The sequence below is a fragment of the Geospiza fortis genome, unplaced genomic scaffold (genome assembly GCF_000277835.1).
Source record: "Geospiza fortis unplaced genomic scaffold, GeoFor_1.0 scaffold59, whole genome shotgun sequence".
Lineage (NCBI taxonomy): Eukaryota > Metazoa > Chordata > Aves > Passeriformes > Thraupidae > Geospiza > Geospiza fortis.
In genome coordinates this window covers 357514-370692 of record NW_005054381.1, presented here as the reverse complement: position 1 = coordinate 370692, position 13179 = coordinate 357514, and the positions used below count along the sequence as shown (strand labels likewise).

General features: G+C 46.0%; 1 protein-coding gene across 1 annotated transcript in view; it reads left to right on the top strand.

The window, feature by feature from the left end:
• Window positions 1-13179, top strand: part of CASTOR2 (cytosolic arginine sensor for mTORC1 subunit 2) — a 119386-nt gene that overhangs the window by 105004 nt on the left and 1203 nt on the right. The window contains exons 3-8 of the mRNA XM_005425124.2: window positions 2112-2305; window positions 3155-3287; window positions 4565-4688; window positions 5344-5454; window positions 6805-6887; window positions 9089-9183. Coding sequence (XP_005425181.1) covers window positions 2112-2305; window positions 3155-3287; window positions 4565-4688; window positions 5344-5454; window positions 6805-6887; window positions 9089-9183 — 740 coding nt within the window. The remainder of the gene's footprint in view (window positions 1-2111; window positions 2306-3154; window positions 3288-4564; window positions 4689-5343; window positions 5455-6804; window positions 6888-9088; window positions 9184-13179) is intronic.

Genomic DNA, 13179 nt, shown 5'->3' with positions numbered 1-13179 from the left:
TGAGTGTCCAAAATTAATATTTCAATCACTTCCTATATATTTTTCCAAGTTAATTGAATAACGAGAAGCAGGTTACTTAGGCAAATGCAATGGCCCTTGTTGTACTTCATAGGGCCTGTTAAACACATAAACCCAGAAATTATTAACACTTCCCAGTAGTTAGAGGTGCAATGAGCAGCCTTCCTTCCCCCTGAGGAACAGCTTGATGAGGTCTTCTTGGGGCAGCTCATCCAGCACAGCTGCTGCTGGACTGGAATGGGATAATGCCTCTATCCACCACAAAATACTGCATCTTCCATCACATCCCTGGCCCAAAATTGTGTTTAAACTGGTATTTAATGAATGGCAGTCCTTATCACCCGTACAAAGCAGGAATATCATCTCCTCTGTGTATAGAGCAGGGAATGAGCTGTGATCTCACTGCCAGGAGTGAGTCATTAGTGGGCTTAGGCACACCTGGATGTGCCTGCTGCAGGTGGGATCACTTGGTGAGAACAGGACCCTGGCACATTTGTAGCTCAGCAGAAGTTGTTTAGAGCTCCAGCTTCTCCATGCCAGGTGATGCAGAAAGCTTGGATTTGGAGGTGATGCAAAGAGCTGATGAGAAAATGGTATTTTGCTGCAATAATTTGCTTCAAGCACCTTGCACATATCTCTCTGACATAACATACTGTTGATTAATGCACAAACTTACCTCCTCTCCCCGGTGTCTAGTTTTCATTCCACATAAACTCTGATTATTAAAAAACAAACATTGGCTTATGAAGCTAAACATCAAAATGCAGAAGCAGAACCCTCAGTGTCCCCACTGTTTGCAGTGTGTATGCTCAGGGTTGTTTTCGTGCTACACACAACTGAGGTTGTTGAAGAGAGCAAAATGTGTTTGTTATTCAGATAATTTTGGGTTTTCAGTGCTGTCAGTGTCTCAGGGAAGGGATGCCTGAGGATTCAGAGAGGGTGAGGTTAGGAATTTATTACAGGGTGTCTGGGGCTGTACAGAAACAACTCCCAAAGGTCTCACTGAAGGAGAAAGAAAGGATGGAGGAGCCAGGAGTGTGTGGACAAAGAGACATGCAAGCACTTGCCTGAAGTGCCAGAGTGCTTTGAAAGTAAACCAACTGGAGAATCCCTGTGAAATTAGCTTGAGAGAGATTTCAGGTTGGAGTTACAATTTAATAGAAAGATTGCAATAAATGCAATGGTACACAGAAGATGGGCGCAAAGAGTACAGCCTGGCACTCTGTTGGTCAGGGTGCTGATCACAGTCCTGTCAAATAATGGTTGCAGTCAAAAGCTGTGTTCCTGTGGAAGTTCTGGTCCTCTTCTGGATCCATCCAGTGGTGGTGTTGATGTTGAGAGTCTGTAGCTCAGGTTCAGGCAGGAATGCTCAGTACCTCCCCCAGGGTGGGGAGCTTCACAATGGAATGATGTAATAATGTGAGTCATAGGATATTTTGGGGATTTCTTGATGGTCAAAGCTACAACTCCTATTCTGGTGGTGCCCATTGTGGTCCATTAGCAGAGATTGCCCACTTCAGGGTGGGTGTGACTGTGCTGGTGCTTCCCCAAAGAGGAGTTATCACAGCTGAGTCATTGGTGTGGAGAAGAAACACTACCCTGCCTCGAAGGGTTTGCTTCTTCTCCCTTATCTAATTTAACATCCAGCTTGTAGCCTGGGGTGTCAGGTGTGGAATGGGCAGGTCCTGCAATGAACAGTTTGTCAGGAATGATGTGGAGGGGAGTAGAATACACAGTTTGTTTAGACCCACATTGGCCCTCTACTTTTGTAACCACACAACCACCACAGGCTGTTTCCACTTGGGAAGGTCAACAGGATTGGTCACTGGCATCCAAGTGAATTGCTGAGTCCTGCAGTTCCCTGTGTTGTCATTGATAATCTGTGTGAATCCTGCCATGGAAATTGATATAACCAGTACATGAAGGAGTGTCACAGTATGAACCTGTGGAGCAGCATGGGAAACCAGGAGGTTGGGATAAGGGGGCTCATCTCATTCCTTGCACTGTCTGTGCTAAGCACATACTGACACATGGCGGACCTGGCTCTCTCTGCCTCTAAACCAAACCTCTGTCCTCCCCTTGTGTCTCTGCAGAGCTTCCTTCCTCGGAACACTTGAGCGTGGCCGATGCAACATGGCTTGCCCTCAACGTGGTGTCTGGTGGAGGTGGCTTCTCCAGCTCCCAGCCCATCGGAGTGACCAAAATTGCCAAGTCAGTCATAGCACCCCTAGCTGACCAAAACATCTCAGTGTTTATGCTCTCCACCTATCAGACGGACTTCATCCTGGTAAGAGGACGTGAGGGGACCAGGCAGAGTTATTGCCACCAGATGAAAATTCAGTTGGGCAGTTCTGGGAACAAGTTGTCTGTCAACTGACAATTGACAATTGTCAGACTTGACAGTTCTGCCAAGTTGTCTGGGAGTGGCAGAAGTACCAAACTCTGCTTTCTCCAGAGCTCTGTTCCTGATAGTTAGGTCCTCTGACATCTCAGGAGCTTTTGCCATGGGATGAAGCATTTGTTGTCATGGCTTGTCTGGTGTCTAATGCATGCTGAGCCCACAAAACAGTCTCTCCTGAAATGGAGATACTGGTAGCAATTCCCACCATCACTCAGATATTGGTTTTCTAAAAGTAAGAGGAACATAGTGTCTGCTGTCAGGTTGACTGGTGATGGCCAAGACGCTCCAAAGTTGTTTTGGTTATAGACAGACAGACTTTCTGTCTCACACGCACATGTGTGTGCCTGCATACAAGGCATAGCCTCATTTCCTGAGGAAACAAGACTGAAGAACAGGCAGTGCTGAGCTGTTGCAGCAATGCTGGAAAAGAAGTGAAGCATCTCCCACTTAGAAATCTCCACATTCTTTTTACAGTCATAAAAGCACTCTGGTGCTTAATCCTACTGATAGTCCCAGTGATACCACCACGTGTGATTCTCTTAAGATACACCTAAATGGTAACTCAAGCAGGAGTCGTGTCCACTTTGCTGTGCACTGAAAGTGTCTACCCTCCACTGCAGGGTTTTGTCATTTCTGGTGCATATCCAGATAATACCATAATATAAGATATCCAGATAATTCCATAATATAAGATATCCATAACACTGTGCCCAGATAATGCTGTTGTCCCCCCAGGTGCGTGAGCGAGACCTGCCCTTCGTGATGCACACGCTGGCTGCCGAGTTCACCATCCTCAGAGTAGTGAATGGGGAGACAGTGGCTGCTGATGACTTTGGGGTAACAAATGGATTTGTCAAACCAAAACTAGGTAAGCACCAGCTTGTCAGGGATTTGGTCTCCCTGACACATGGGGTGGAAGTTCTGCCTTCTAGCTTCCTTCAGCATTTGGATGAATATTTATCTTGTTTTAAGATTGCAATCTTACAAGCCTCTCTGAGTACAACCAAGGATTTGAGTAGGTTCTTAACTTTCTGAGCAGTGCTAGTAAGCTTGAATTTTGGCCTTCTAATGCTAGTTTTTCTAGAGAAGACATGCCTTTGGTAGGACAGAAGGTCAAAGTACAGTTCATTGCAGTTGCAAAAATAATGTTGTCTGTAGCCCATATTTCCATGTTTCAGCATTCCAAAGGAAAATGGCTTCTCTAAAAACTTGTTTAAGTATTGCAGTGATGCACAGAGAAGATTGTTGTGCCAGTGAGGATCAAGGCCACAATGAGCCCAGGGCTGTACAGAACCTTAGGATGTTTGCAGGCTAAAGGAGCAAGTATCAAGCCAAAGGGCACAATCAGGAAAATTAACAACTGATATACATATGCTTACCTACAGACATGTGTGTAATTTTTTGCCCATAACCAGACAAAGCAGGGATCAGTTATTATGAAGTGCCACTCAGTTTCATCACTCAAGAGCTAACAATCACCTTGTTTAAGAAAATGAGTCTTAAAGAAAAAAAGTATCAAGAAAGGCCACAGTGAAACACATGTTGATAATGCACCAGCTCACAGTTTGCTGTGGTGCTCTATTGGTTGCATGCCTAAGTGCTGTGTTGCTCTGTTAGGTTGCATGCCTAAATGCTGGCTGCATCTCAGCCACTGGCTGCAGTCTGTTAGACAAACTGCTGCATGGCAGCTGGGTTTATTTTTCAAGATATTATGGCAAAATAGGTCCCCAGAAATGAGGGAAAACAGGATGGACTGCCAGCAACCACAGCCTTCCATAGCCCTGCCTTTTAATGGTGGCAACCTGCATTTTTTTCCGTTTTCCAGTTTCTATTGGGCCCTCCTTTAGCTTGTGCCTCATGTCACATGGATGCACCCAGTGGCCTGAAAGCCCCTTGGAGCAGAGATCTGGGCAGGGTATGCAGGGTGACACCACCCTATGCCTTAAGGAGACCAGCATGGAGCAGATATGGCCCCTCATTCCCTGTCTGAGAGCCAGCAGGGCTTCAGCAGTGAGACACTGCCTTACAAATGCTGTCAGCTTTCTCTGTGACCCTTTGTCAGGGCATGGATAACACAGCTGATGGGACAGGAGCCTGCTGCAGATGTGGCTTCATAGCTCTGTGTGTCTGTGTTGTCTCTTTCAGTTCAGAGGCCTGTCATTCATCCTCTTTCCAGCCCAAGTAATATGTTCTGTGTCACCAGCCTGGATCCAGATACCCTTCCCACTGTTGCTACACTCCTGATGGATGTCATGTTTTACTCCAATGGGTAGGTCCTGCAGGGAGGTGGAGCTTCCAGGAGAGGTGTGCCAGTGTCTGGAGGCACAGACTGCAGGTCCTGCAGGGAGATGGGGCTTCCAGGGGAGGTGTGCCAGTGTCTGGAGGCACAAATTGCTCCTCTGGGGTGCCAGGGAGCTGGTGTGGCCTTGTGCTGCTCCAGTGCTCTGCACTGAGGGAGGGAGGGAGGTTTCACAGGCTCAAGAGGGTTGTCCTAACAGGTGGAAGCCAAACAGGTGATTGAGGGTGCCCAAAGACACCTGCTGGCTTTGGCAAGCTGAGCTTTTCCAGAGTGAGGGTGACAGTAGCCATGTGGTCAGTGTGCTGCATACCCACACAGGGCCAGAGCATGTACAGCTGGCTGGATTGCTGTCTCTTGGTGCCCATGGCTTCTGGCCCACAGCTCCTTGTGAGGGGACCTCGAGGAAGGGATGAAGAGTTTTGTCAGTTGTGGGAACTGGATAGTTTTCCACCTGCAAAATAAAAAAATAAAAACAAATTGAAATCAGTATAATACAACAGAACTCAGTGTCACTTCCCTAAGTCAATATAAGAACATTTCTGGTTTCACTGGCTATATCTGCTTTAAAACCCCATTTTTGTGCTCTTCTAGCCACAGTTAATGTAGTTCTCTTCTGTTTCTTCAGAGTAAAAGACTCAGTGGTGGGCAACGAAGACTCGGGACATATTCGCTTTTTCTCCTTTTCTCTCATTGAGGGTTACATCTCCCTGGTCATGGATGTCCAGACACAGCAGAGGTGAGCCTTGATCTTAGAGTAACCTGGACCTTAAAAAAAAGGGATGTTCTCAAAGGAGCAGGAAGCAGCTTAGACTCCTCCATGTTAATTATTTGGACTGTCTTGTATGGGTGTCATGGGCCTGTACACCCTGTCACTTTTCTGAGTAAAATCTGGCATTTTAGTTCCAGTGCCTAAATTTTGGACTGGTCTGTCCAAGCCCTCAGTGAAAGCGCAAATCAATGTGATGTAGAGTTATTTCACTTTCAAAAAAGGAATACTGGATCAAAGTGATTTTTATACTTTTATTCTGTTGCTCCTTAGCTGTGCTTGTAAGAGCAAAACCCAAAAGGAAAACCTGATGTAGGTGTTTGAAGTTTTCCTGCTAAAGGCCAAAATCAGGGTGAGGATGTCAGTGATGCTGTCCTTCTGCTTTGCTTTTACACATGGATGGGCTTGGTTCAGAGTCTTGTTATGATGATAATGTCCCAAGTCATCACTGTGCAGTGGGAGCCCATGACTTGTTTGTGCAGCAAGGAGCCAGCTCCTGAGCAGTCAGCCTGTCTGTGTGTGTGTGTCTGCAGCTGGGCAGCACAGCAGGCTCTCAGGTCTGGAGGGGTGCTGTACTCAGCAGTGCTTAGATTTGCTTTTGACATACTGTGCAGTTTGGCTTTGGTTCTTGGGGGTGAATCCCCTGCCCCTTGGACTTGTTTTTCAAAGTAATAAATTGCCCTCCTGAAAGTTTCTTCAACCTTACTGGAGTAAATCTTTGTCTGTCTTTAGAGGAGCCAGAGGGCTGGAGCTTCAGCCTGGGGTGTGGGAGATCTGGGGAGCCAATTCTCCTCTCTCACAAGCTGCCTGCTTCACTTTGGGCAGCTCTCTAAGCCTCAGGTCTCCTTCCCCCTGCTAAGAAATAGAGACCTCTGCAGTGGTCCCAGGCACCTCCCAGGATGGGATGGAAAAAAGCACTGAAGGTGCTCAGACACAAAACCAGTGGTTACTGTTCACATTCCTGAGAGCAGGCGTGGGAACATATTCCATCCCTAGCTGTTTCCAAATGCAGCTCAAATCAAACCTTCACAGTTTCAGCATTTGTAAAGCTGGAGCACAGCCTGTTGCTTACAGATTTTTTTCCTTGCCTCTCTGGGTATCTATGCCCACCTCCAGCAGGAGTTGCTGATTTGCCACAGGATACCTGGGGGATCAGGTATCCCACCTGCCTTGAGTCTTCCCAGTTTGCCCAAGCTACTCCCTGTTATTGTTGGTTTCAAACATTTCAAGGATGCAGGAAGAGCAGATCCCCCACAGGCAGAATCTGACACACTGCTGTGCTTTAATTGCTATGTTTGGTGTTCTTTTTTTTTTTCACAGATTTCCTAATAATTTGTTGTTTACAAGTGCATCTGGTGAGCTCTGGAAGATGGTGAGGATTGGTGGGCAGCCTCTTGGCTTTGGTAAGTAACATTTGGAGGATCAGTTGGTGTGCAGGCAGGCAGTCACCTCAGGGCCTTCAAGGAGTATGGAAAAACCCTTCTGAGGCTGATGCTTTTTAAGAGCCAGCAGCTTAACATGACTTTGTGAGCTGAGATTTTCAAATAGAAGCCTCACTCCTATTAAATGTTAAATCAAATGTCAAACTATTTGATAATTTGACTTCTGAATATAGTCCTAAAAGTGCTACATGCTCAACAGTTCCAGCTGCATTGCATTCATCTGCTGGACTTTGGGGGTGGCTATAGCTAGGGCTTTGGTTAAAGAGAAAAACTGGCCTAAAAGGTGGCGTGGGAATTCATTGTGGATTACTGAAATCAGTGATCAGAAAGCAGTTTCATACTCCAGTGCAGTGCTTGGGTAATTCTGTGATTCTAATAGACTTTTTATAGATTTATAGCAGTCCATGTGGAAGCCTTGTTCACAAATGTGTTTCACATCCAGTCCTGCACGTGTTTTCTCTACTCAATAGAATATTGGTCCTAAGTAGCACAGAGAAAATGCTTCATGCCTGCAGGAGTGTTCTTGCTATTTCTATGTCCCCTGCAATTTTAAGAGTTTGATCTGAATAATGCAGCAAAGGCCTGATCTTCAGGAAATGCAATGGCTCCTTCCTGGGGGCACTGAACCACTTAGAAAATACAAACTTCAAGAACATTTCTGAAAAACATTGGGCCAATTTTTGTATTTAATTGCAACTTCAACACCAGACCACCAAAAGTGGCAAGAAGGAAATTTTCTCTTTATGTATCTTTGAGGAAAATATATAGAAATAGCATGATTTGTCATTGATAGCACATCAGGACATTGACCAGGCCCTTAAATATTTGATGTTTAAATATGCTAATTTCAAATCGAGTTCAAATGTTGAATTTGAATCAGTGAACTCCAGGTTTCATCTGAAAACAGTGATCTGCAACAAACAAGACAGATGAACCATTTAAATTTCATTTAAAGCCCAGAAGGCCAAGCAAATAGCCCAGATGGCAAATTGAGTCCCAGACTGCATCCAAAGGAGCATGGTCAGCAGCTTGAAGGAGGTGATTCTGCTTTTCTGCTGTGCTCTTGTGAGAACCCAGCTGGAGCCCTGCACTCAGTTCTGGTGTCCCCAACATAAGAAGAACATGCAAATGTTGGAGCAAGTCCAGAGGGGGCCATGAAGTGCATGGGAGGACTGGAGCACCTCCCTATGGAGACAGGCTGGGAGAGCTGGGGCTGCTCAGCCTGGAGAAGAGAAGGTTGTGTGGAAACCTCCCAGCACCTCCAGGGCCTGAAGGGGCTACAGGGAAACCAGAGAGGGACTTTGCATCAGGAACTGGAGTGACAGGACAAGGGGGAATGGGTACCCATGGAAAGAGGGGAAGTTTAGGTCAGGTATTAGGAAGAAATTCTTCCCTGTGAGGTGATGAGACTCTGGCACAGGGTTCCCAGGGAGGCTGTGGGTGTCCCAGCCCTGGCAGGGTTCAAAGCTAGGCTGGGTAAGGCTTTGAGCAGCCTGCTCTAGTGGGAGGTGTCCCTCCATGGCATGGGGGTTGGGATCAGAGGATCTTTAAGGTCCACTTCAGCCCCTTAACAATCTATGAATTTTCTGTGGTGAAATTGGTGTGAAATCCTGTTTCAGGGGCTGAGGTGGGCTGCAGCCCAGGAACCATGGGTCCAGGCTGGCTAATGGGTCAGCATCTTCTCCTTCAGAGTTGCAGGGCCAAGTGTTCAATAATAGAGAAAAATGGATGTTAAGGATATATGGGATTGAGTTTTGTGCTTTCTTCTTGAATGCTGTTCAGTGCCTTTCTTTGGACCCCTAAATCATTCCAGTCCTAATGGTTTTGTGCCTTTGGAGAATGTGTGTTTCTCTGTAGCAAAAACAAGGTAATAAAACTAAATGTACAATGTATTGTTGTGGCCCAAAACCTTGATTCTGTGAGAAAGAACACATTTTATTACAGAGATTCCTTCTGATTGGAGTTTGTGAAGACAAACTTCTCCGTATGTTTTGTTGTGGCCCAAAAACTCGATTCTGTGAGAAAGAATACATGTTATTACAGAGATTCCTTCTAATTGGAGTTTGTGTACCCAGACTTCTCATATGTAGGCATTGAGCTGGTGATCTCTGAGACTTTTGCAAGCCCCTGCAGACAATGTTTGATGTTTTATCTCCCCACAGATGAATGTGGAATTGTCGCTCAGATTTCTGAGCCTTTGGCTGCAGCTGACATCCCAGCCTACTACATCAGTACTTTTAAGTTTGATCACGCCTTGGTGAGTATGAAAACAGCTTCTCTGGAGTAGGGGAGATCTTTCTTAGGAGAAAACATTATGAGAATGTCACTTCTCATCTGGATAGCTTGTTGGAATGCCTTTGCTCCAGTGGAGCCCAGCAAGCTCCTGTCTTCAGCCTCCTGGCTGTCCCTGCCCTGGGTGAGAGGCTCCTGAACCAAGCCTGGCCCTACCCAAGGCAAAGCTGTGTTAGTGAGTGTTGTTCTCAGTCCTTACCTGCAGTGATGGAAACTTCACACCCTCCCCGAGCAGCTTCTTCCACTGCATCTGTATCTTCTATTAGAAACAGCCACAAACCCTTCCATGTGCTTCCAAAAGTAGTTGCAGGCTCTCCAGACCCTCAGGTGGTTCCTGAGGTGCTTCCTTCCCCTTAAAGGAGGGTCATCACAGGTGCCTCTGTCTTTTGGGAACTTTTGGACAGTTCACCAGTAGCAGACCCCTGCCTTCATCTCTTGGTGTCTGCCCTGTCCTAACCTTTGCTTTCTGAGACCCATCTCTTAGCTCTGCTGTCCCTGCACCTTCCTGGTTTGTGATAAACAAGCAAGAATTGCCAGCAGAGCAGGAGAAGGTGATTTTGAAGCAGATAAGGTTGTTCCCTTGTTTGTTCTCATGAGTGCCCATCAGCAGCTGCAGCAGAGTCATCAACACAAGAGTCTTGCCATCCTTGGAGAGTTCTCTTCGTTTTTTGTGCTGATGGATATTTTACTTTCTAAGCCTACTTCTGCTCTTCCTTTGTAGAGAAGACACTCTCAAAAGTGAGGAATTTCCCTAGAAAGGGAAAATGCAATGCCTGTAGCCACAAAAGAGATAATGTTTTTCTTGGAACCCATTTCCCCAATCCTGAAGGAGGGAGTCAGCTGCTTTATACTATTCATTTGTTTCCTTAAATGTGCCCTTTATTGCATTATACTTCTCTTTCCATCACTTGCAAAATCACTATTGAGGTCCTACCTTTGACCTGTAAAAGCTCTAGTGAGATCAAAGCAGGTTTGGGGGTTTTATAATGACTGTTTTTTCACAGTTGGTGTGAACCATTCGCAGCTGATGGGTCATGTGTGTAAAGAGTAAAAGTAAATATTATTTCAGATAGCAAAGGTCAGAGTGTTATATATGTTTGTCTTATATTTTTTAATATTAACTGTGCTGATAAGATAAGCTAATAAAACACCATTTAAAAATCAATACTGTTAGCTTTGCCTCACATTTCTGCCCATTGTGTGGCCCCAGGTGTGCACTTTCTGTGCAGAGCACAAGGTGCAGAGTGCTTCTACATGTCAAGCCATATCTGGAGAGCTCAGCCCTATCAGCTAAAATAGATCTGTAGCTGAAAACTTAAACCACACAATTGCAATGACTCTGCAGGCAGCTCCACCTTCTCAGAGTGCTCATCCTGCTGCCTCCAGCCCCACAGATCCTGCTCCCAGCAGCTGGCAGGGTGTTGGGGGGCCATGCAGGTCTGCAGGTCTTCCTTACTCAAAGCAATATTTCAATATTTTTCTTTGCTACTTACTGTTTTCTTTATGTATGGTTTTAAAAGCCTTTTCACCTGGACAGTGCTGTTCCAGTTGTCAAAGCCTTCCATCCTTTGGAAGTTTCAGGCATTTTTTGCCTGCCTTTGTTCTGGGTGTGCTGGCTGGGCTGGATGCTTGTTGGCTTTAGGGTGGTTTTGTTGGCCAAGACCCTGACCTAGATTTTGTCATGTTTTCCTTAACTTTGCTACCCAGATACTTTGACTTCTAGTGACATTCCTTGAGGAGTAAATGTATCTTGAACCCTTCCTCTGAATTCTCCCTTTCTTTAATTAAGGTAGTTCAGTACCTGTTGTCAGCAAATTAGAGTACTGTATAAAAATGTGTTGTTCCCTTTGATCTGATCTTTTTTTTTCCTGTGCATCTTAAGGTGGTTTTTGTTACTTAATTTTTATTTCACCTGGATGTAATACTCAGATCTTCCTGCCATGCTGTAGCTGTAGATGTTTACCCTGATAATCAGGACTTCTGCTTGAGATGAAATCCCCTTGGGAGACAATGTTGAGATGGGAACCTCCAGGTCTCTGGCGTGTCCCTGGGGTGATGCAGGGCCAGGCTGGAGAGAATCGTGGTTACCAGCTCCCTCTAGAGAGAGCAAGGAGGAAGAGTTGCCTTTCCAGGTACTCTGCTCTTGCTGCCTCATGCCCACTGGTGTCTTGCTCTCTTTCACCAGCATTTTGCTTCTGAAGAGGCTGGAGCTGTGTGTGGGGTGTAATTTGGAGCTTTGGTTCTTCCTTCCTGGTCAGTGCTTTGATCTGCACTCAACCTGAGAAGGGAGCACAGTGCACCAGCTGCCTTGGACAGGGGTCATTTCCAAGGGGCAGGGAGGGCAAGGACTCCTCCACTGCTGGCAAACTAAGATGGGTCCTACAAATCACAACTGTTTGCACATCTGTCCTGGAGAAAACCCTGCCAAAACATGTCTGGGGTGATTGATATCATTTCTGTGCTGTTAGGGGGATCAGAAATTTTGCCTGAGTGAAGGAGCCCTGTGTTTCATGGAGAAGATGGATCTGTGCAGCCGGCCAGAGCTGCCTCCTCCTGCTTCTGTCCAGTGCTGAGGAATCAGACAGAGAGACCCACTGAGCATCACTGGGGCTGGCTAGAGGAGTGTGGTTAAAAAAATTTACAACTATGTCTTTCCTTATTATCTTATGTAGAGGAAAAGAGTCAAACAGCTTCTTGCACTGCAGTGTTTGTTCAGTGTACTGGGAAAAATGATGAAGAGGAGGCAGTGGAGAGTCCTGCCTCAAAGTCCTGTTCCCTATCGGGGTGTCCTGGGGTTTGCCTTCTAAACCAGAAGAGTTTGCTGTATGCTTGTTTTAAGATTATTTTCTTCCTTTCCAAATGACTTTTGTTCACATATCATCAGTTGACTGCTGTTATTCCATCTTCTCTTGGAAAATTGAACATTTTTCTTGTTATTTCTCGTGGGCTTTTCCCTCAGTTTTGTTAAAAGCCTCACAGAAAGACACAACCAGTTGTATTTCCACTGTCTGAGCTCTTGAGAGTGTCCAGTGAATCCAGGTATTGTAGTCTTGGCCTTAAATACCTTGTAGAGGAGACAGTTCCTTCTTCAGTTTACTTGATATGAATTATATTGGCTTCTTGCAGCAACTTAGGGATAATTTATTTTTCCCTCAGTCCTCTCTCCACTCTTCAAGAGCTGCCAGTGTCTTGGAGTTTATGTAGAGTTCAGACACACTTTTTCTGCCAGATGTAACTTTACTTTTGATGTTCTTTTCTGCAAGTGACAGTCACTCTGAGATATTTTGCATCTTCTGTTACAAGAGATTTTTCTTGCAGTAAACGTGAAAAGACATCATTAATAATACAGATTTCTATGGTTAAGTCTCCTCACAAGGCTGGATAAGAAAGCCCCACAAACAGACTGGCAGCTCTCTTCTTCTTTTGATGGGTGTGTTCTCCTGTCACCCACCATGGCCTTCCCATCCCCACCTGCAGGTCCCAAACCTGTGGGGTGCCCCAAGAGCCTCATGGAGCCCTCAGGCAGCCACACAAATCCATCAGCACCTTGCATGAGTCAGCTCCTGGCATGCAAGTGCTTCACCAGCAAAAGGAAGGGAAAGGAGGGGACAGGAAGAGCAGGATATTGGAATAATATCAATATAGCTGGATGGGACGTGCCTGAGCTTGTCTGGTCTTTGGTGCTGAACTAAACAGCAGCACTGTGGTGTTTCACCCAGAGACACTTTTGGCTGGCTGGGTGTGTGGTGTTTCACCCCACAGACACTTTGGGCTGGCTGGTGTGTGGTGTTTCACCCCAGAGACACTTTGGGCTGGCTGGTGTGTGGTGTTTCCCCCCACAGACACTTTTGGCTGGCTGGGTGTGTGGTGTTTCACCCCACAGACACTTTGGGCTGGCTGGTGTGTGGGTGTTTCACCCCACAGACACTTTTGGCTGGCTGGTGTGTGGTGTTTCACCCCA